Here is a 23,498-nt window from a genome sequence, read left to right as displayed (position 1 = left end):
AAGAGCTGAGTCTTAAGTTATTCTACTTTATAGCTGTGGGATCTTAAGTAATTTCTTTACTGTTTGATACTGTTTTCTTATCTGTGAAAAGAGCCAATATTTACATCTTGAGGGATCACAGAAAAATTAAACTCATTCATTCATTCATAGAACAATGTCTTTTTTTCTCAGAACCTACTAAATACAGTATATCTTCCTGGGTACTAAGAATGGAAAAATAAAACATCAAGAATTCTTACTCTTATAGAATATTTGAGATAAAATTTTGGGAAAATTTGAGACTCCTTATGCAAAACAAAACACTCTTGGGCTGGGGGCAGAGCTCAGTGGTAGAGCACTTGTCTAGCTGCATGAGGCCCTGGGCTCAATTGCTACTACAGTCAAAACAACAACAACAACAACAACAAAACCCCACTCTTTAAAAATTAATTATTATATCATTGATGCAATTCTTATGTCACTATAAAAACTTAAGAACATTTAATTGTGGCAGAATAGAGATTCAAATTAGAAAGTGCAGTTACATAATGAAGATATTCTGATAAAGAAAAATAATATAGAAATGAGTCAGTTACTAATGAAAGATTTTTCAAATTATCTTTTATTAGGTAATTTATAATTTCACAACAGCTGTATTAATACACAAACATATATATATATATCTATATATATATATATATAGATATATATATATATACACACAATTTTCCAATCAGGTAAATAAAAGGCAGTAGTTTAGTATATCTGATTGAATTTATATTACTCAAAACCTTACCAAAACATTTGTTACAAAAATTAGTCAAATTGTTGAACAAATTTATAAAAATTATTGGATGTGTGTACATAAAAAATTTCAAGCTTGCTTTATTAAAAAAAAAAGAGTGCAATTTCTATCCATGTGCTCATAGTGACTTTCAAAGGTAGTTTAAAGGGAGAAAAAAGAAGGTAGCATAACTTGTAATACAGCATTAATTAATAGTGACTTACCCTGGGATTTCAAGAAAGATCCTTTGTTATCACATATGGTGAAAAATATTAAAAATTAATGCTCCATTTCTATGAATAAAACATAGAAAATAAGACTTCATTTTTCCTGTCTAACTTGTTTCCATGGAAAACTGCATTCATTCTGCAGATATTACTGATACCCCACATTATTTACTTTAAAAATGTTGATGATCTACTTGAAATTCAAATAAAACCCCACAAAACCTATTCTCTCAATACATTCACTGAATGCAGATTTAAGTGAGCACACTCATTTTGATTGTGCCCTTCATTTGAATACTTTAAAATGACTATAAGCACATTTGTATTTTTAACTGGTACCAAAATTAAGATGAATGATCTATTCAAAACCAACAGCCTGTACTCCTAGTAACAGTTGTCAAATGCAAGGAAAAAAATAAAAAGCCCTGAGTCAGTATTTTTTTTGCAAAAGTGATGAAAAGGATTGCTCTGAAGTCATCTTATAACTTATAAAATGATTAAGACCGTCCAGTATTCATTGGTTTCATTTTCATTTTGATTGAAGAGAGGTACAACTTTTGTCTAATTAATCCAAATCAGATCATGTTTTAATACTCAATTGCATTTAAATCCTCAGAATATCCTGATGATTGTTGAGTTGTATCTTCCACTTCTGTCAGGAAAGACATATAGACAAAATTTTTTTTTTCTGCTTATTATAGAAAAACAATATTTAATTGTAGTTTTATCATTTAAGACTATATTGCAAAATCTGTTTTTCAATCAAGCTTCTATAACTGGGAAAATATTATTACCTGTACAGGGTCCTGCCTGAAATTTAACATCATCAATAGCAATATCACTTCTTATTGATGCTCCCCGAATGGCTTCAAAAATTATCTGAAAAATAATTGAATTTGAATTTAGAAATAGAGTGATCCTGATATAACTATGCTGGTCAGGGCAAGTTCAAGCTTTGTGGGTCTAAAAGCATAGGTAGTTCTTGGGGGCCTCTATAAGGAAAATGGTATAAAATTACAAATTCAAATTTAGGTACTTTAGTTTATTTGGAATTTAAAGATATTTTCAATAAATTACTGGACCCTTGGAGATTCAGATCCCATGCTCACCACCCCCTTTATTTTGGCATTGGGGATTGAACCCATGGGGGCTCTACCACTGAGCTACATCCCCAGGAGCCCCCTACTCCCATGCTGCCTTTTAAATTTGAAATAGTGTCTCACTAATTTGCCCAGATTGACCTTGAACTTGCCATTCTTCTGCTTTAGTCTCTGAGTCCCTGGGAGTACAGGCATGTGCCATCACACTTGGCTCAGATTCCTTTCTTCCCCAGAAATGCTTACCAAAAAAATGCTTCCCAGTGCTTACTTGGGTCCCTCTTCCCATTTAGAACACTCTATTCTAGACCCTCCCAGCACCCACATGGCCTATGAAAGTGAGAGGCCCTGAAGCTTCAATTTCCTTAGGCTCTCCATAAATCTTCCTTTGATACTGGTACTTTACAAAAAGACTTAATATGACTGTATATACACACTTATAAACAGAAAAGCATAATAATTAAATTTGCCAAAATAGGATGGTTCATTTATCATGTAAAATACCAACTATCAAAGACACAGATCAAGGAGAAGAGGGAACAATGTCATGACTTTAGAGTCTGAGCAGAAAATAACTGATCAAATATTCTTGTTCTAGGAAAAATAGATTACCAGCTCTAAGGTTGCCCCCAACAATGGTTAATAAACTACTCATTACTTCAAGAAGATTTGTGGGTAATGAAAATTGTTCATAAGACATATTTGCTCTACTCATTTTATGAACAAATGACTTCTCATTGGACTAGCTAATGATTTAAATTAAATAAAAAAGAATGCCCTTAAACTAATTTCATTAAACCTCTTTAAATTAAATAAGAATATAAATTGAATAATTAACATGTTTTTGAAATTAATGACTTAAAATAGCTTTATGACAGACAAAGCAAACCAATGATTAATAAGAATTCTAAGGACATAAGCTGTGATGGTTAATTTTAAATGTCAACTTGACTGGGGTAAAGATACCCAGATAGCTGGTAAAGCATTATTTCTGGGTATGTCTGTCAGACTGTTTCTAAAAGAGATTGGCGTTTGAATCAGTGGACTAAGTAAGAAGAATATACCCCTACCTAGTGTGGGTCAGCAACATCCAATCTATTGAAGGCTCAGATAGAACAAAAAATAGATTCATTCTTTCTTCTGGATCTGGGACACCCATCTTCTGCTGCCTTTGGACATCAGAAGCCCAGGCTTTCAGGCTTTTGGACTCTGAGGCTTACACTAGCAGCCTCCCAGGTTTTCAGGCCTTCTGCCTCAGTCTAAGAGTTATACTATTGGCTCCTTTAGTTTTCAGGCTTCAGATTTGGATTAAGCTATGGTTTCCTGGTCCTCTAACTTGCAGATGATATATCATTGGGGATTTTCAACCTCTGTAATTGCACGAGCCAATTCCTAAATGATAAATCCCTTCTCATCTGTTTCTCTGTTTGGTTCTGTTTCTCTAGAGAACAGTCGTTGAAACACAACTCTAAACAAGAATCCGTATAAATGGCAAGACAAGGTGGAGAAATGTCCTTACACATTTAGATGGGAGGACATATAAATGAAGTTAATAAACATTTTGGTTTTCTGAACAACAAAATCTGTTTTTTGACCTCTGAGTCTGCAGTGAAAAATGTAACAGACAAATTTTGATGAAATTATATTCTGAATAATATGTGATTTTGCCAAACACTTGATTTCATATGACCCTCTCCTTTGAATTTTCTTAACACTTCAGTGATGACAATTTTGCACCACTGATTTCACTGTTATATTTATAGATATGTAGGAGTATCTCTCTCTCTTTTTTTTCCCTACACTGTGATGAGATTCACTTGACATATCTTTGTGCTTTAGAACTAACAAAATCTATCTGGTAGCAGCTAATGAACAAATATTTATTTATAGAATAAACACAATGAATATAGTATTAAATAACATATTTCCTTGGTTCTCAAATTGTGGGGCAGACACACTCAAGTACATTCACAGGAGTGCTCTGGGATAGTTTGAAATTTAATGGGAAACACAGCAATATTCAACACGTAGCAGACACTGTATGAACTACTAGTTCACAGTCATTCAAAGATTCAACATTAGATTGATCTATATTCCCTTTGATAATATCTTATCTTTATAGATAACATCTTATCTTTATGGTTTTGGAAGATGCTATAATTAAAGGAAGCACTATGTAAAAATCAGTGTAGAACATTAAATGAAGGTGGCATAATAATCTGCTTTCAAAGTTTGAGAAGTTGTGCAACACCTGACAGGTATATATATGCTATTAATAAATAATTGAGGTAATTTAAGAATTAGATTAAAATATTTTTTTCTTTTAATTTAAGTATTTTTTAACAAATAAGTTATCAGAACATAAATACATATGAAGTTATTTGGACTTAAGTAATTAATAAATTGAACCATTAGGTATTTCTTTTGATGTAGGGGAACAGGGGAAAATTACCAAGATGATAGGAATTATGAACAAAATTATTTGGAGACTAGGCTCTCAACTGAGTACCTGGCACAAAGGAATTCCTAGTAAATGTTAGGCAGTATAATTAACAATAAGACTGATGTAAATACTTCAGTGAGCTGAGAATTTGTCCAACACTTTGTTTCAATGACAACAAAATTTAAAAAACAACAGAGGAAAACACCCGAAAGCAGAGGGAAATAATAATCAGGGAATCCAAAGGAAATGAAATGAGTTTGTGTTTTTGATCAATAGTGAGTCAGGTTTGCTTAGCTCCTTAATAAATCCCTTAGGAAGGACCATGATGAAAAATTTGTCATTTGATGTATTTCCTCTACAATGATAATTTGAAGACTGGCCCGTCTTTGGGAGGCCACCCATATATTTACCCCAAAGGGAACAGTCTCAAGTGGCAGCAATGCAATAGGACTCTTAAAAACTACACCTGTCTGGCTTCACTCATGATGTGCACATTTACTTCCTTTAGCTCCATTTTCTTCCTTGAACTCCAGTCTCGTATCTACTGTTTACTTGACACATCCACTTGGATTTCTAACAGACATAAGAAACTTAACATGTCCAATATAAACAAAACCTATCAACTTCTCTCATGCACACAACTTTTCTTACTCCTCCAGATGTACTCTCCCTAGCTTTCCTTATCTCCATAAATAGCATAGACATTCACTGTAGCAATTGCTCAGGCCCAAAACTTTAAAGTCATCTTGACTCTTCTCTGTCTGAAACTCCACATTCTATACTTAAGTTGTCCTGGAAGCTTCTGATGACATCTCATCCCCGCTACCAAGTATACTTTTCACACAGTAGATGGAGTGATTGTTTCAAAAATATAATTCAGATCCTATTACCATAAAGGCATCTTACAGCTATCTATTGCTCTTGAAATAATTTCAAACTCTTTGCCATACCCTTCAAGAACTTCCATGATTATTTTAAAGCCCTTTGACTTTGTCACCTGATTGGTTTGGTCTCCTCCTCCTCTGCTTTAAATTAATATTATTTTATTTTATTGTGCAGTGGTGGGGATTGAACTCAGAGCCTCATGCATGCTAGTAGGTGCTCTACCATTGCTATATCCCAGCCCTTCATATTATTATTCATGGACAGATCATCATTGCATGCCTTCATAGGGAATAATATATTTTAATACATTTTGGAATGATCAAATCAAGAAGATTAACATATTTGCTGTATACTTTTTTTTTGCAGTGAGACCTTTGAAATTTACTCTCTTATTTTGAGATATGCAATATATTACTATTGATCATATAGCCACCCTACTGTGCAAACAGATCACTAAAATTATTCCTCCTATCTACCGGAATTTTGTAACCTTTGACTAAGGACTTCTCATTCTTTTCCGTCCCCCTGCCTACCATGCCTCATGGAACCGTCATTCTACTCTATTTCCAGGAGTTCAACTTGACTTACTGTCACCTGGTGCTACATTATATATTTTGGGTTTACATTTTTTTTACCTGTATCCCACTAGAATATGAACTCCAAAAAGACAAGAAATTTATATGTTCTATTTTTTGTAGAATCTTTAGCACAGAACAGCAAGTGGCCAAAAAATATTTATTAAAATGAGATATTTTACCCCCAAACTACTGGAACTCAGTCTGGATGCCTAATATAGCTATTAAGAATACCAATTCTGTTGTGATAATATGAATTAGAAACTAGGGAAATTTGAGAGGGAATATAGTTAGAGAAATAGGAATATTACCTTTTATAATATGATATGATCATGTTTACAAAGCCCCTTCACACAAATAATCGCACTTGACTCCAATTCCATCTGTGGTAATGTCAGCAAGGCAGGAATTATTTTCTCATTTTGAAAATGTATGAATGATCTCATAAAGGATAAAAATTTCTCCAAGATCACTCAGAGCTTGTGACCTTAAGGCAATGATGATATTTTGGAAATTCTGTGAAGGCAGGAAGTACAGAACAGTGCCTTATAGAACTAGGCAGATCTGGGTTCAAGCTCTTGCCTGGCCACCTACCAACATTTACTCTTCCCCATCTGCAAAATGGAGCTATAGGATCAATGGAAGGAATGTATGTGTAACAGCATTGCAAGTGCCCAACATACAGAAGATGGCTACTCTATGTGCTCATGTGTATTTGCATTTCATTAGACCCTAGGATGCTTTGGAGCACCTAGTTCAGCCCAGTTTCCCTGCAGTCGTCTGGGATTCCTGAGGGAATCACTAAGTCCAGAGAAGATTCAAATCTGTTCCATTCTAAGCCAAGTGGGACAGTCTGGAGTCTTGCTTCCAGACTGTGAGCTGAAAATCTCTAGGGTCATTTGATACCCTTTGAACTCGAATACCCCAAGATGCCACCCCATCTCTCTGTTTGTCTGCCCCCCCCCCACCGCTCACTCACACACACACACACACACACACACAGACACACACACATGGCATTTAAAGGGACAAGCTACCAGCAGGTTTATGTGCAAGGCCCTGTGCCTGACCTCCAGAGTTAGATGTGGGAAAATTTCCTATTTTCCAGAACTTAAATCTTATAGTACTTGTAAATCAATATAACTTGGGAGTTTTGAAAATATCAGTGCTGGACTGGCAGGTGTAGTTCAGTGTAAAGCACTTCCCTAACATGCATGAGGGCTTGGAGCATTTTGCAATGCAGCATTGGAATGAAAAAAAGAAGGAGGAGGAGGAGGAGGAGGAGGAGGAGGAGGAGGAGGAGGAGGAGGAGGAGGAGGAGGAGGAGGAGGAGTTGTTTCAGTCAGAGCTTGGGTACCATCCCTAAAGATCCAGATTCATTTAATTCAGCATAGAGATTCTCTATCTTTTGCATGCATCAGAATCATGTGGACATCTTATTAAAACATATTTTTGGGGTCCCAGAAATTCCCAAGTTTTTGATTCAGTACTTCTGAGGTGGAGCCTGGAAATTTGCATTTCTTTCTTTCTTTCTATTTTTAGGGCCAGGTTTTTGCTTTTATAAAGGTATGGGTAATAACAGATCCTTCTATTCTTGGTATTTCAACTTAAATTTGCCTTCCTTTTTTTAAAATTATTTTTATTAGTTGTTCAAAACATTACAAAGCTCTTGACATATCATATTTCATACATTTGATTCAAGTGGGTTATGAACTCCCATTTTTACCCCGTATACAGATTGCAGAATCACATCCGTTACACATCCACGTTTTTACATACTGCCATACTAGTGTCTGTTGTATTCTGCTGCCTTTCCTATCCTCTACTATCCCCCTCCCCTCCCTCCCCTTCCATCTTCTCTCTCTACCCCATCTACTGTACTTCATTTCTCTCCCTTGTTTTTTTCCCTTTCCCCTCACTTCCTCTTGAATGTAATTTTGTATAACCATGAGGGTCTCCTTCCATTTCCATGCAATTTCCCTTCTCTCTCCCTTTCCCTCCCACCTCTCTTCCCTGTTTAATGTTAATCTTCTTCTCATGCTCTTTCTCCCTGCTCTGTTCTTAGTTGCTCTCCTTATATCAAAGAAGACATTTGTCATTTGTTTTTTAGGGATTGGCTAGCTTCACTTAGCATAATCTGCTCTAATGCCATCCATTTCCCTGCAAATGCCATGATTTTGTCATTTTTTAGTGCAGAGTAATACTCCATTGTGTATAAATGCCACATTTTTTAATCCATTCATCTATTGAAGGGCATCTAGGTTGGTCCCACAGTCTAGCTATTGTGAATTGTGCTGCTATGAACATGGATGTAGCAGTATCCCTATAGTATAGTACGCTCTTTTAAGGTCTTTAGGGAATAGTCCAAGAAGGGGAATAGCTGGGTCAAATGGTGGTTCCATTCCCAGCTTTCCAAGAAATCTCCATACTGCTTTCCAAATTGGCCGCACCAATTTGCAGTCCCACCAGCAATGTACAAGTGTACCCTTTTCCCCACATCCCTGCCAGCACTTGTTGTTTGACTTCCTAATGGCTGCCAATCTTACTGGAGTGAGATGGTATCTTAGGGTGGTTTTGATTTGCATTTCTCTGACTGCTAGAGATGGTGAGCATTTTTTCATATACTTGTTGATTGATTGTATGTTCTCCTCTGAGAAGTGTCTGTTCAGGTCCTTGGCCCATTTGTTGATTGGACTATTTGTTATCTTATTGTTTAATTTTTTGAGTTCTTTGTATACTCTGGATATTAGGGCTCTATCTGAAGTGTGAGGAGTAAAAATTTGTTCCCAGGATGTAGGCTCCCTATTTACCTCTCTAATTGTTTCTCTTGCTGAGAAAAAACTTTTAAGTGTAAGTAAGTCCCATTTGTTGATTCTTGTTATTAACTCTTGTGCTATGGGTGTCCTATTAAGGAATTTGGAGCCCAACCCCACAATATGGAAATTCGCATTTCAGGTGAACTTGCATTTTAGTTATTGCTGATGTTGCTGATACCCGGATCACACTTCAAAAAACATGTGGTAAGGATAGAAGCATGAATGCTAGTAGCCTAACAAAATTGATCCATCATCTCTGAAGGATGGTCAATTAAGTTCCTGAGCAACCTACTTCCTTCTGTAATAGACATTATATCACCATCAATATTATTCATAGAATTGTTATTCTTTACCAAGTTTCTAGACAGTTTATCCATGCTGAGCTAATTGGGCCTTTCTTGAATAATGGCCCATCTTCCTTCTGTCATTTGTTCTTTAACAATGCAGCACACCGGATGGCATTACAACCTGGCCACCTGAGCTTCTGAAATTCCTTTAGATCTGTAAAAAATTATTTTTTGCTGTAAGGTGGTAACAAAATTAAACCCTTATTTTGGATTCCTCTTCCCAGGAAGATTTGGAATCTGAGCAGGCTAATGACTAAGCTAGAGTGCTGGTCCAGGATGTTTATTAGTCAGAAGCAAGGAGGGAGAAGAAGCTGGGCGCTTAGTTGGAAGTTACACTTGAGAATTCTACACAGCAATTTTAAGAACAATTAGGTGTCTGGAAGTTATTTCCTCAATGTTTTCTGGGGTTCTCATGGTAGTCAGGTAAAATTGGGAGCTGTCAAAAGGCAGTTGCTGCTCTGCTATCTAGCAGAGACTGGCTGCCCAGCCCCATCTATTAGAATTTAAAAGGCTTTTTCCCATTGCTGCCCAGACTCCTTTATGATCAAGATCACCTAGAACAGAAGTCTTCTTTAGCACATGAGAGGACCTAGAGGGAGACCCAGGGCTTGAAACCAAGGCTCAGTTTCTTTCATATCAATCCACTGATAGGATCAGAGACTTAAAAACACTTATTCTGGACCATACATACTCTTAAATAGAAGCTTAAAACAAAACCCTTACATGCATGTGGGTAGATGAATAAAGATGCAGCTGCAACGACTAATTAGGCAATACCATATTTAGAAGGAAAGGAGATTTCGTTTTGGAGGTTTATAGGACACATGAAAATATACTTGACATTCATAATGTACTAAGATAAAAATAGATACACTTTCGTGATTGAATTGCAGAAAAAATCACTTTATGCTAAGCTTTCTCTCCCTAATTTCTCATTCACTTCATAGATTTAATCAACATAGAGGCTAATTATGTTTACTCTTAAACGAATCTTCCCGTTATCTATGACCTTGAGAAAGGACAAAATATTCTCTTTGATAATGAGAAAAAGGAGAAACATCAGAAGCTTACATGCATGTTTTCCCTGCTTGAATCTTATCTCTTTTGGCTTACCTGGTGTTGCTGCATACAGCTGTACTCAATCAGCGCTCGGAGCCAGGAAATGCTCTGCTCACCTTTTCTTCTCCATAAAAGCGACTCTTCACTGCCTTCTTCTGTCTTCAAGTAAACACTCAGCAGGCCAGTCCCTGCTCCATACATGTGGTAGAAGAAGGTCAAGCAGTGTTTTCCAGGGATGCCTCGCAGAGGCTTGGACTGGAGATGTGCTTTTTGTCCATACACCATATGGGAGGCCTCGATGTACATGTAGTAGCCTTGAGAGAAATGCAAAGCGGGTATTGTTTAAAAGGACACAACTCACATTTTCTTCTTCTGTAGTGTTCCTGGAAAAATGGACAACTTCACTGCCGTACTGAGAATGGGTTTTATATTCTGGAGAATGTATATCCTAGAAGAATAAATATGCTAAAAGAATTAGTCCATAAAATGATATTATGGGGGGAGATGACCCAGGGGCATTTTATCACTGAGCTACACCCCCAGTCCTTTTTTAATTTGAAACAGGTTCTCATTAAGCTGCTGAAGTCTTTCTAAGTTGTTGAGACTGGTCTTGAATTTGCAATCCTCCTATCTCAGCATCCTGGGCATCTGGGATTACAGGCATGCGTCACTGTAACTTGCCATAAAATAATTTTTAACTGAATAATTTATAATTCAGTTTAATTGACAGGGGTAATTAACATATGAATGTTATATCACAAATATGATTAGCACATCAACATTTAGCTAATTCATGGACAATATTCTAAATGTTTGTCTTCCCCCAATTCATCTGTTGAAATACTAACTCTCCAGGTGATATCCAGAGGAGGAAACACAGAGGTAAGGAGGGCAATGCTCCCATGAATGGTATTAGTGCCTTTATAAGAGACTCCAGAGATTCACTCATCTCTTCCATCAAGTGGGGATCAAGAGAGAAGACGGCTATCTATGAAGAAACAGGTCCTTCCTAGACACCAGATCTACTGGCAACTTGATCTTAAACTTCTCAACTTCCAGAACTGTGATAAGTAAATTTCTGTTGTGTGTAAGCTGCTCAATCTATCATAATTTGTTAGAGTGGCCCAAACAGACTAAGACACAGCCTCACCCTAAAACCTACTGCATCCTTCTAGTTGCTCAGCCCCAAACCTGTGAGTCACGTGCCACTTTCCACATAAGGGATTCCCATTGGCTCTACTTTTGAAATATGTTCAGAAACCAGTCACATCTCTTCTCACTGCCGCTACTGTCTCAGTCCAAACTACTATCATTTTTCCCCTGAACTAATGCAAAAGCTTCCTGGCCACAAAAGTCAGCCTGCTTTTATCATCACCCCTTACAATCCAAACTCAACACAGTATCCATAGTGATCCTTCTAAAACAAAAGGTAAATCTTGCTATGGCTCTGTTCAAACCTTCCCTTGGTTCAGCTTTTCAGAATTAAAAGCTGACGTCCTCAGTTAGGATTGTCTTCAGGGGCCTGGACAATCTGGCACCCATTCTTGTAACCTTGCTGGCTCTCACCACCTTTCACTGACTTACCTTTCTCCTTACTCACTCCAGTTGCTGTACTCTGCTTTTCCTAGAGATGCCACCTCAGGACCTTTGTATGTGCTAATTCTGGATCCTCCCACAGTTCTCATGTTTTACTCGGTCACCTCCTTTAAGTCTTTGCTCAGATATTACCTTTTCAATTATGCCTGTTCTGACTACAATATTAAAAATTGCAAAAAAATGCTATTTCCTCATCCCCTACATCTTAGTTTAATTTATTATGTTTTCCATAGCATATATTTGCTTCATAACATCCTATGTAATTTTCTTATCTTTAATGTTTATCTGCCTTCCTCCTCTAGAACACACTAAGGCAGGGATTTTTCCTGTTTAGTTCACTGTCATGTAACAATGTTTGGAAATGGAACATGGTAGATGCTTGAAAATATTTGCTGATGGGTGAATGAATGCAGTTTTTTCACAGCTCTAAGCCATAAACCAGTTCAACCATTTCTAGAACACATGGTGCTGGGGATATAGCTCAGTTGGTAGAGTGCTTGCCTCACATGTACAAGGTCCCAGGTTCAATCCCCAGCACCACCAAAAAAAAAAAAATCTAGAACACTTGGCTTCACCAAGTGCACTCCTAATGTGTGAGGTCCTTGGAAGGAGACACACACTTGATTTGGACCCTCCAAGACAAAACTAGAACAAATTCAAGCTTTTCCTCTCTCTCCCTGCCTTTCTCTTATTGGTGGTACTGGGGACTGGATCCAGGAATGTTCTGCCTCTGAGTTGCATCCACAGCCCTTTAAATCTTTTTTTTTTTTTTTGAGACAGGATGTCACTAAGTTGCCCAAAATGAGTTCAGTTGTCCTCAAATTAGTTCCACACCATGTGAGATGTTTTTTTTTTTTTTAAATGAACACACATAACAGAGAGACAGGTGACCCAGAATTGTCTTTCCTTTAGTGATGAGGGCAGTGCACACACAGTAATCACAATATGGGGTCTTAACAGGTTATTCTGAGGTCCTGGAAGATTGGAAAACTCTCCATCACCTCTAGGATCATTTGATTGAATTCCTGCCTTGGTAAGTATGATACCCTCATTCATTCAGCCTTGAAAGGGAGCAGCTTCCTCCATCCCATCCCCTGTTTTTTGGACCATACACACCTCCACAGATGTGATTACTGAGGTCTATAATACTTTCCGTTCATTCACCTCTGAGTCTTGGTTTTGAGCTAGAAGCTATTAGCTAAGGTTTCCAGTTCCAGAGATCCCTGTGTACCATGAAATACAAAAGAAAATCTGTACCATTTGACCTGGGTAACTGCTGCTTTTGGACGGCAAAGATTATGTCCCAATGGGAGTCCCTTGCTGGGGTACTGACACCAGTCTAGTTTTCTTGAATAGTGTCGGCCTTTGCAAATATTCTTCAGGATATAGTTTATATTTTAAGGATTTATGTATAAGGCAATTCTGATTTAGAGCAATCTAGACCAACATCTATACCTAAAAATAATTTTAACAAATTTGTCAACTGATCAGACTTTGCCCTCTCATGCACAAACAAATAATGCCTTGAGACTACAATTTTTTTTTCTTTTTGACCTGCATATGATATTTCTTTTCCCCAGAAAACAAAAAAGAAAAACACCAGAGCTTTATGGAGGGGCAGTCCACCTCGCATATGTTCCAAAAGCAGAGAAAAGTCCTGTGTGTTAACAAGCTTTACCCCATTACAGCTTCAAGCTCTGTTTCAGCAAACAAAAGCTGTGGAGGGAAGCCAAGAAATCCCAGTAGCTCCTGTGTTCCTGCACATGAAAGATTCCAGCCTGTGAAAGGGATTATTAACTGGAGAAAACAAATGACTTTCTCTCTGTGGGTCATTGTTCAACATTCAAGATGGGTGTTCCAGTGGATCTACTGAAAGATCAGGGTCCCATCTGTTTTTTTGCATGGCAACTGTGATGTGTTGAGATGAACAGACACTAAACAGATCCATAATCCTGAACTGTGAAGCAGCTGTAACTCCAGGATCATAACTCTGTCTTGCAGGGCTGGGAAGAAACCCCAGTGGCCTGAGTGAAGAGGCTCTGAGGAATGAACAGCTAACCGCATTCAGTAAGCTGGAAGAGACTCATGATTGGGGCCCAAAGACATCAATGCTCTGGGGAAATAACTGCTAAAGGTGTTTCTCTAAGGTTATTCTTTACTTTTGACTCATTTTAAAATCTTGTCATAAACAAGGAGTTAATGTTTAATGGGTATGGATTTCCAGTCTGGAAAAGTGAAAAGAAGTTAGGAGACAGATGGTGGTGATGGTTGCAGAACAATGTGAATGTACTTAACACCACTGAACTGTATGCTGAAAAATGGTCAAAACGATAAATGTTATGCATATTTTATGACAATTTTTAAAAAGGCTTATTAAAGAAACCTTCTCTGTGTAAGATCTGATAATATAGAAACTAGCATGATAAGATTAGTTATGAAAAGAATGAAGGACACTGGAGCTTTTGAAGATCTGGAGCTAATTCATCAGATGGCTATAGACCAGTTGGGTAGCATTGCTGCAGGTCTCAATGTCAAAACTGCTGCATGTCTCAATGCCAAAATTCTTATAAGACAAGGATTTGAGATAGACTGCTATTATAATTCAGTTGCATTAAAAATAAAAAAACACATTAAATACTTAGTTTTGATTTTCTTTTGCCTAAAGCACATTTTTATAAATTTAATTCTCTGATATTTTTGTATTATTGATATTTCACACAAGAAGGGAGTGTTTTGGGAAACGAAGAAGACTCCTGCCTTTACTTGGTAGCAAGCTGGAAGAAAATTTAGTTTCCAGAAATAAGGAAGATCTATCAAAACACTGAACAGCACCACATAAGAAAGTGATGGTGTCTCTTTCTCTGAAATTGTTAAGAAAATGACGCAGAGCTGCTTTTCTGGGAGGTAGTGGGGTGGGGGACGGCCGGATGACAATCTGTTCTGCTCACTGGGGACTCAGTGGGCTAGGAATCGTGACGACTGAAGTCATTTTCTCATAGAAATGGGTAGTTATCTGTTGGTTTATTTGTTCTACTGTCATTTGGTTAAAAAATCCCTATAAAATTCAGGTCAACCAAAAACCAAAAAAGTTTACAAAGAATTCTGACAGTGTGGCATCAGACAAGTGTTAATAAAATTGCAATGTCCAATGAAACCTCAGGAAGTTTGATAAGACTTGGCATTATCATCTTGTAAATAAATAGTACCTACGTCAGGAAACTTTCTCTTTCACAGGATAGAGTTGCTCAAGTAGATGGTGACAGGACCTGTATTGACAAATCCTTCAAAGTCCATCCCACCTTGATGCAAGTCACTTCTACCTGCTTCAAATGTCTTTCTTAGTTTAATAGGAGTCAAATGGTGGGACTAGGCATTATTATCATTTGTCTTTGTGGTTATTATACTAGAATGACTTGTTCATCAGGTGTTTCTCAAAATTAGTCATATAAATACCACCTTCATATTATTTCTTGTCTACCCATACAATAGTACTTACTACCTGTGCTGTTATTAACTTTTTTCTTTAAATAGATTCTATTTTTTATTGCTTAAATACATTGATCTAAATAGGAACTTCATATAAGCATAAAAACAAAAATTTACCCATGAATCTGTGAAATAATGGTTTTGATGTACTGCTTATGTATTTTTCTTATACATGAATATTACTTCTAATTTTTAAAATATTCATGTTATTATCACTTGAGTTACCTCAGGGTAATGCAATTTGGGAAACATTGTTGTAATGTTTCTATCAAATCTTTTGGTTTCTACTAAGCAATTTTACTAGGGGTCAGAGACCATGATTTTCTATTTTATAAAAGCATCAGTGACAAAACAATAACTCCAAGAAAGCATTACAGAGATAAACACCAAGTTTCATAAAAGACTCACTAATTGTAAAAATAATAATACCATTCGTTTTAGTTGAACTTATATATTATCAAGTCTCTTCGTAAACATAATGTATTAATTATTGCAATCTTAAGAGATTAACAGGATATTATTTATTGTTGTTTTATATATGTGGGAAACTGAGGCTAAGAGCTGTTATGCAATTGTGTTCTGCAGACAGTCGGGGTAGAGGCAGCTGTTTATGGTCTGGCCACTAAACTATACCATGCTATATCCTAGAATCTGGAAAACTTAATTGCATCATCCCTTTAGTATGTCAGGAACTGTGATCACCTTGGAATTGCTACATCTGATGATGTATTGATTCTGATACACACACAGTAACCTGACATTTTTGCAGTGTGACTTTTCTGAACTTCTCTTTTTATTTAATGGGTCTATATTGACTGACCCTCTAATGCAGTTATCTGTAAAACAACTTATGTGCTTCTCCCCTTTCTTTTTTCCCCTTGCATGTATTCTTTCAGGTGGAAATTCACACACCGTAAGGATGGGAACTGAAAAGGTAGCATCTGTCTACAGCCACAGGTGTATCCTTTGAAAGTCTCAGAATGCATGACATTAATTCAAAAAGAACCCTCTGGTCACCAATGCCAAACAAATGAACTATAATTATTAGGGAGAAAGGTACTGTGTTGCTCGTCCAGAGTTTGAATCTATTGTCTCACTAATGTGTAAAATAGGAAGTTCTGCCACTTTTTAATCCGCCATTATTTTGTTGCCTTTATTTGAAAAGGGGGTATAGAAAAGTTGTTAGGACTAAATTCAATAAGTCAACAATGCAGGCAATAGGAAATCTTTTCAGATATAATTTCATTATTGTTTAAAGTGTACATTTGATCATGGGCAAGCTTCTTGTTTCTCAGGTTCCAAGCAGATAATTATTAAAACTCTGTTGAATGGACTTCAGTAATATTTCAAATGAGAATGTTTCCTTAGCTGATGTATGAGGTCCTGTCTACCTCTGCATCCTAAAATTCTATTAACCATTATTAATTTATTGAGTCATTAAAAGTTTTATTATTATTATTATTTCAGGATAAATCACCTGTTAAAGAGAAATTTCAATGATATTCACCTAAGTGACATTACATTTACTACAATTTGCAGTCCTGGAAATTGAACCCAGGGGCACTCTACCATTAGTCCACATATCTATCCCTTTTTATTTTAGTTTTGAGACAGGATCTCTCTAAGTTGCCCACCCTGGCTTTGAATTTGCTATCCTCCTGCCTCAGCCTCTGGAGTAGCTGGCATTAAGAAGCATGCTACTATACCTGGCAATAAGTAACTTTTTAAAAAATATGAAGTAATTGTCAAAGTCATTTCTGTGCTAACTGAATAAAAAAAAAGTCATTTGCAGTACTTTATTACTCTGATATTTGATATGGATTCTTTGCTTGTCTAAACTTCAGTCAGCTTTCTAAATCTTTTCCTAGGCATTTCTGTATACTTCCTTTTAAAGTCCAGTTTTATCAAGAACACTAAGTCAGGATTCCCCCACATCCCAATATTGACATTTGATCACACAGCACAAGTGACCAAATGCCTCATCTTCTACCATATCCCATGTCTGCCTTCGGCAAGAATCCTGTGAGTTCCATTTAACCAGAATTCACCTTACTCTTGATGTTTCCTTTGAGTAATTTTCCATTCATTGAACCCCTCCATACAGCACCTTAGTTCTAAATTGCTATATTCAAAGTTAAGCCTAATCTCTCTCCTCCAAGGCAAAAATCCTACAGTAGTGGTCCGTAGACCTGTTGTGGTCCTGAATAAAATCTCTCTTACCATGCTTTAACAATTATCATTGAAAAATGTTTTTCTATAGCATAATTGTCCCCCATAGTCTCTTAGGCAGTTTATAGCCAAAGGCTGTGTAAATTTTAACATTGTCCTATCACTCCTTGCCAAAGAACAGAACACATAATCTCAGATACTTCAAGACCTTGGGTAGAATAGTCAGAAAATATCAGCAAAAAAATACAGTTGTAAGAGGGCAGAGACACAAAGATTTGAAATGATTCAAATACTGTGATTGGTTGGCTTATACCACAGAATGAGCAAATGCCTTCAAATTTTGAGTAAAAGAATCATGTTAAATAAGTGATACTAAAAAGTGAAATACCAGTGACAACCCTTCAGTTCTCTGAGTAACTTGTAGGATGTTTATACTCCACCAAGAATATTTAAATAAAAAAATGGGTAGTTTTGTTGTTGTTTTGGTGGGATGGAGGAGGGAATCTCTTTTGAAGCTGAGAGTTTTCCAAGCAGCAAGCACTGGAGGATCCAATATTCAAGAGAAAACAGAAGGTCAACAAAATGAGTTCAGCATTCTGTGAGCTACTTTGAGACATTTCCCCACTGACCTCAGAGGCTGAGTAGAGAGCATCTGCCAAGGAACAGAGAAACCAACTACTCTCAGTGGGTTGAGAGAACAATAACAGGAGTCTAGGGGCTGCCAAAGCATCCAGGGCTCACAGGGCAAAGTTTTGTGAGAAAAGAGAGGGACAGAAAAGAGAGCTCATCACTTGGCAACCTTCCTTTGAGGCATTTACCAAATTTTAACTAGCAGAGAGCAAAAGTCAAGAAGGCAAATGCATATCACAGTGGAGTCTTCGCCATCTCCCCAGCTAAGGAAGCAAAAGTTGAAGTTTGAGACAGACTAGGGAGGACAGCCCCTAACTAAACTCCAAAGTTTAGTTTGGGAGACTATATCTGGGGTGTAGAGAGAACTAGAGGTAGACCCAGCAAAACAGAAGTGCAGCCCTACCGTAAGTTGGCTCAATTCTGGTTGGACCTAAGGGACGACTTCATTCTAGTTGTCTATTTGAGAGTAGGCTGCATCCTCTCTGGAGGAAAACACCAACACTCAATGGTTCTATAATTTTCATCCATGATGTCTAGTGTCCAAACACATTTATCAGACATTTTAAGAAGCAGGTATAAGGGAACCAAACTCCATATGAAAGAAACAGGTATCCCACGTATGTAGTTGTCACACAAAGACTGTAAAATAATTATGGCTAATGATTTAATAATATCAGTATTTAGTAATATGTTCAAGGGGCTTGGGGTGTAGCTCAGTGGTAGAGTGCTTGCTTAGCATGCATGAGGCACTGGGTTCAGCTAGCACTGAACACACACACACACACACACACACACACACACACACGTTTAAGAAAATAGATGGTAAGATGGAGAATTTACCAAAGAACTTGAATCTATTAAAAAGCAAAATATGGATGGGGGTTGGGGGTTGGCAGGATGCAGCTTTTGGAACAGTGGCATAAAAACTTCTAAAAATCTGCTCCTCCATAAAAGTAATGAGAGCACTAGCAAAAAATGCCAAAATCAACTTTTGTACAGCTCCAAGAATTAACTGAAGGCTTGCAGCAATTCAAGACTGCTTGTTCAAGAAAAATGATTGAATCTTGGAAAGACCAGAGACCTCTCACTTGCCCTCATTCCATCCTATCTCTCCTACTGTGTGATAGACTTGAAAACGAAACACTCTACAACTAAGACATCTGCAGAGAACAGTAGCTGAGCAACCACTGGGAGGGGAAGAATAAATGTGGAACTTCCCCAAAGCTCCATTTCTGGATAATTGGTGTTGTTTGACCTGTATGACATCTAACTGAAGTACTCCATTCCCAGGGCTTGTCTTTCTTTAACCTGAGATGATGTATTGATTCTGACAGATACACGATAGCCTGACATATTTGTAGTGTGGCTTTTCTTTTTATTTAATGGACATATATTGACTGACCATCTAATGCAATTATCTATAAAATAGCTTTGAATGCCTCTCCTCTTTCTTTTATTTTCCCCCTTGGATGTGTTTTTCCAAGTGTAGATTGACAGGCTTTAAGGACAGGAATTGAAAAGATAAAATCTACTGAGATGCAACCTAATAGATGCCTTTTCTTGGGCCCAAGCCAAGTGCCACTGTGTTCAGTCTTCAAGGCAGTGGCTTCTACAGTCATTCCTGGATCACTTAGCACCCATGAGAATGCCACCCAGAAATGAGGGAGGCTTAGGAAGTCAATGCTGAGTGGACACATACCTCTGGCCAATGGGGGATACAAGTCTATGGACAAACACTTCTCCCTTTCTCACCCTAGTTGGTGGGTGTGAGATATATTGAAACACAGCTTCTTAGATGTTTCTGCAGAATCAAGCAGCCTGTTGGACATAGTAGTGGCCACATCAAGAAGTCATCCTTATTTCAGCTCTTCTTCTTTTCTTGATTTACAGCCTTTGTAAAAGGAGCATTCTGCTTCTTGGAATCCTGTCTCCAAATCTCCTACAAGTTTACATTTTAGACCCCACTTTCTTGGGAATCCTGGCTGACAGTATATTATATACCAGCCAAGTAAGATTACTTAGAGTCCCTAAAAGCTGTCCCACTGCTCAATGGCTCCTAATCTCACACCTGCTTTTCCCTCATCCTGAAATGCTTCCTTATTCCTGATCATTCCTGATGAACTCCAACTCATCCTTTGAGACACTCCCAAGGGCAGCTAGCTGTCCTGTGTAGTTCCATCATCTCTAGCATTTCAGCATTATTACTTTATTTGTTAAAATTCTGAGGCATTTGTGCATTATTTGGTGCATAATGTATAGTGGGTGCTTAGGAAATATGAAATGAATCGAGGGACCCTGGACTCTGTAATATCAATGAATGCTTCCCAGTTCTAAGATGTTTGATTCTTCTGTACATGTAGCCTCTGATGCTAGTGGCTTTAACAAATAAAGAGTGTTTGAAAGGTGCCTTTGTTTGCATATGCTTTAATTTTTGAATGGGTAGCACTTGTCACCTTGTGATCCAAGAGCCAATACATCACATAGCTCTCACCAGGAGAGACCAAGACAAAAGGAAGCCATTCTGTGTGTGTAGGTTATGCAACAGGTGCATGGGTTGCAGTGCTGGAGTTAAACATACAATACTGACACACAGACACTAGAAGTATCTCAGAAAAAATTAGATTCTTTCAGCTGGATGAATGTCTAGAAAGTCCAAAAATACCATTGGTTTGAATATGGCTTTTCAGAGAAGAAACAAACTCTCTTTTTTCATTTCCCCTTTGATTTGAGGAGTGGTTAGGGGTGAATTTATGCTGTAATGTGAAAAGATAATGTGATTTTCCCATATAAACTGTCACAGTCATTCTGGGCCAGGTATGGTCTCTAAGTATTATATAGGATGTGAGACTCTGATGAGGCAAAGTGCATAGAATATGATTATCAGAGCCACACGAACATGAAATTCAGTGCCCACTCTACCAGTTACTACTGTGTGACCATGGAAGGGCACTTAATTTCTCTGAGTTTCTGTTTCTTCTTCTGAAAAATGGGACCTTTCTCTTACTTCACAGGCTGTGGTAAGAACACAAAGATTTCCAGTACTGTGCCTACCCAGGGTAAGTATGCAATAAATTATCACTAACTTTATTATTTCTAAAAGTAAAAAATGATTATGAAAGCAATTAATTTTATTACTTTTTTGTGCAGTGCTGAGACTTGAACCCAGGATCCAGTACATGCTACGCAAATGCTCCACTACTAAGCTATGTTCCCTGCCTCATTATTAAAATAATTTTTAATATGCTTTTTCTGTGTGTGTGTGTGTGTGTGTGTGTGTGTGTGTGTGAGATAATGGGGATTGAACTCAGGAACCCTTTCGAATGAGCTGCATCCCCAGTCCTATTTGTTTATTTAGAGACAGGATCTTGCTAAGTTGCCCAGATTGAACTTGAGATTCTTTTGCCTCAGCCTCCCAAGTTACTAGAATTACAGTGTGCACCGCTGCACCTGGCTTTATTAAAGTAGTTTTAAGAACAACAACAACAAATCATTTTTTTTATCCAATGCTACATGATCTATAGATACCTGGGGCACAGCATAGCAAAATTTGTTTTATCATTTGCATTGTTGCACATGGAAATAAAAAGATATAATCTGAAAAGATTTTATTTAATTAGAAAACTGGATGGTGTCTTGAGACTCCCTTGGAAATTTATATTGAAGCAGGTAAAATAAAGAATGAAGAAGACAGACCATAGGAGTAGTTTACTTTAAAAACTCAGCATTCTCTAGGTTGCAAACCAGAGAATTTCATTTAATGCATCAAGTATTCATTGGCAATAAATATTGAACACACTAAGAAGTTTTTTGCATTCAATTATTGCTGTAAAGTTTCATTCCAGCCATCTGAAACATCCCTTTAAGTTTTCAGAGAGACAAAGCAAACACAACTACATCATTTTCTTTAACAAAGATATATCACATTACTTAAAATATGTCCCCAGAGTCTAGGAATAATGTTAATAAAGGAGTGGAACTATGAGTAATTTAATATCTATTATATATGCTTCATTAGGTTTTCATAGATTTTGTGTAGTGGGGGAGGAGGAAAAAATGGTCTACAAGTCAAACAAGCTCAGACAATAAAATTATTTTAGCATAAAGACTTGAGGAGCAGGACAAAGGCTAGGGTTTCAGCCATTAATTTGAAAGAGTTTACTAACCTGCACCTTCACCGGTAAGTCCGTTGTACTAACTCCTGGGAGACAGTCTGCTATGGGTTAAATTATGTATCTCCAAAATATCTATGCTGAAGCCCTAAGCCCAGTATCTCTTAAGGTAACCATGTTTGGAGATAGGACCTTTAAAGAGGGAAATAAGTTTTAACTTAATTTTAACCCCATTTTATGGGGTTGTATGGGTGGGCCCCAATTCAACATGGCTTATATGAAGATGGATATCATGGCAGAGAGGAAAAGCTGCATGTGGACATAGCAAGAAGAGAGCCATCTGCAAGACAAAAAGGAGTCAGAGGAAACCAACCCTGCTGCCAACTTCAACTGTACTGGCCTATTAAATTTGGTAAATAAGTGAGTAGCTATAATTATTCTCATTTTCTAGATAACGAGCCTGAAACTTGGAAATTTCAAGCAACTTTCTCCTTTGTGTGTGTGTGTGTGTGTGTGTGTGTGTGCGCGCGCGTGCGTGTTGCTGGGGACTGAACCCAGCACCTTATGCATATGAGGCAAGCACTCTACCAACTGAGCCATATCCCTTAAGCAACTTTCTCAAGGCCACATATTTAGTGAGTGGGGAGCTCTGAATCATCCCAACTCCAAAGCCTGGGTGTCTATTATAACACTGCTCTGGTGCTGTCCTTGCCCTTTTTGGGGACTCCTTCCACTCCACTATTTACTACTTTTGCTCTGCCCTTCCTTTCAAGTCATTATATGGCCTTTGTTATCAGAGTATTTCCCTATAGTAATCCATCATAATGTGATCTATCTTCAGTAGCCTCTCTTACCTCTTATTGCTTGCCTTCTTAGGAACCCTAAGAAAAGGAAGAAAAACTACCAACTCTCTCCCAGGCAAAATGCACATACATGCAGTATCTTGATCTCACTTATTCTTGATTTTTCTCCATTCCTCTTCCCACTAGCATACTTTTAGGGGTCTTGATAAATAAATGGTTAATTACTCTTATATGTGTCAGTGAAGGCTTTTAGATTCATTCATTTATTCATTCATTCACTCATTTCATAGACATTTTTGAGTGTCTATTGTATATGAGACACAACACTAAGTCCTGTGGGGATTCAAAATGAGTTTTACAATACTCTGTTTTCAAGATGTTGCCAATCAGAGACAATAAGTTTCAATTTTGGTATTGTTTTGGAATTCTCTTTCTACTAGATTCACTGTTTTAAGTCTGAAATTACAGCTGCTACCTTGCTACCATGATAGGA

General features: G+C 37.3%; 1 protein-coding gene across 2 annotated transcripts in view; it reads right to left on the bottom strand.

The window, feature by feature from the left end:
- Positions 1–645: 645 nt before the first annotated feature.
- Mamdc2 (MAM domain containing 2) overlaps positions 646–23,498 on the bottom strand; it is a 162,422-nt gene continuing 139,569 nt past the window's right edge. Inside the window, exons 12-15 of one of the 2 annotated variants that reach the window (XM_076843457.2) lie at positions 10,267–10,526; positions 1,785–1,869; positions 699–1,642; positions 646–662 (exon numbers count right to left, since the gene is read on the bottom strand). In XM_076843457.2, coding sequence (XP_076699572.1) covers positions 1,578–1,642; positions 1,785–1,869; positions 10,267–10,526 — 410 coding nt within the window. In that variant the 3' untranslated portion in view covers positions 646–662; positions 699–1,577. Of the gene's footprint in view, positions 663–698; positions 1,643–1,784; positions 1,870–10,266; positions 10,527–23,498 lie in introns of those variants that run through there. The other variant, XM_077108653.1, reaches the window with a different exon arrangement.

The sequence above is a fragment of the Callospermophilus lateralis genome, chromosome 2 (assembly GCF_048772815.1).
Source record: "Callospermophilus lateralis isolate mCalLat2 chromosome 2, mCalLat2.hap1, whole genome shotgun sequence".
NCBI lineage: Eukaryota > Metazoa > Chordata > Mammalia > Rodentia > Sciuridae > Callospermophilus > Callospermophilus lateralis.
The sequence above is the reverse complement of the archived record's forward strand: the minus strand, read 5'-3'. Positions and strand labels throughout refer to the sequence as shown.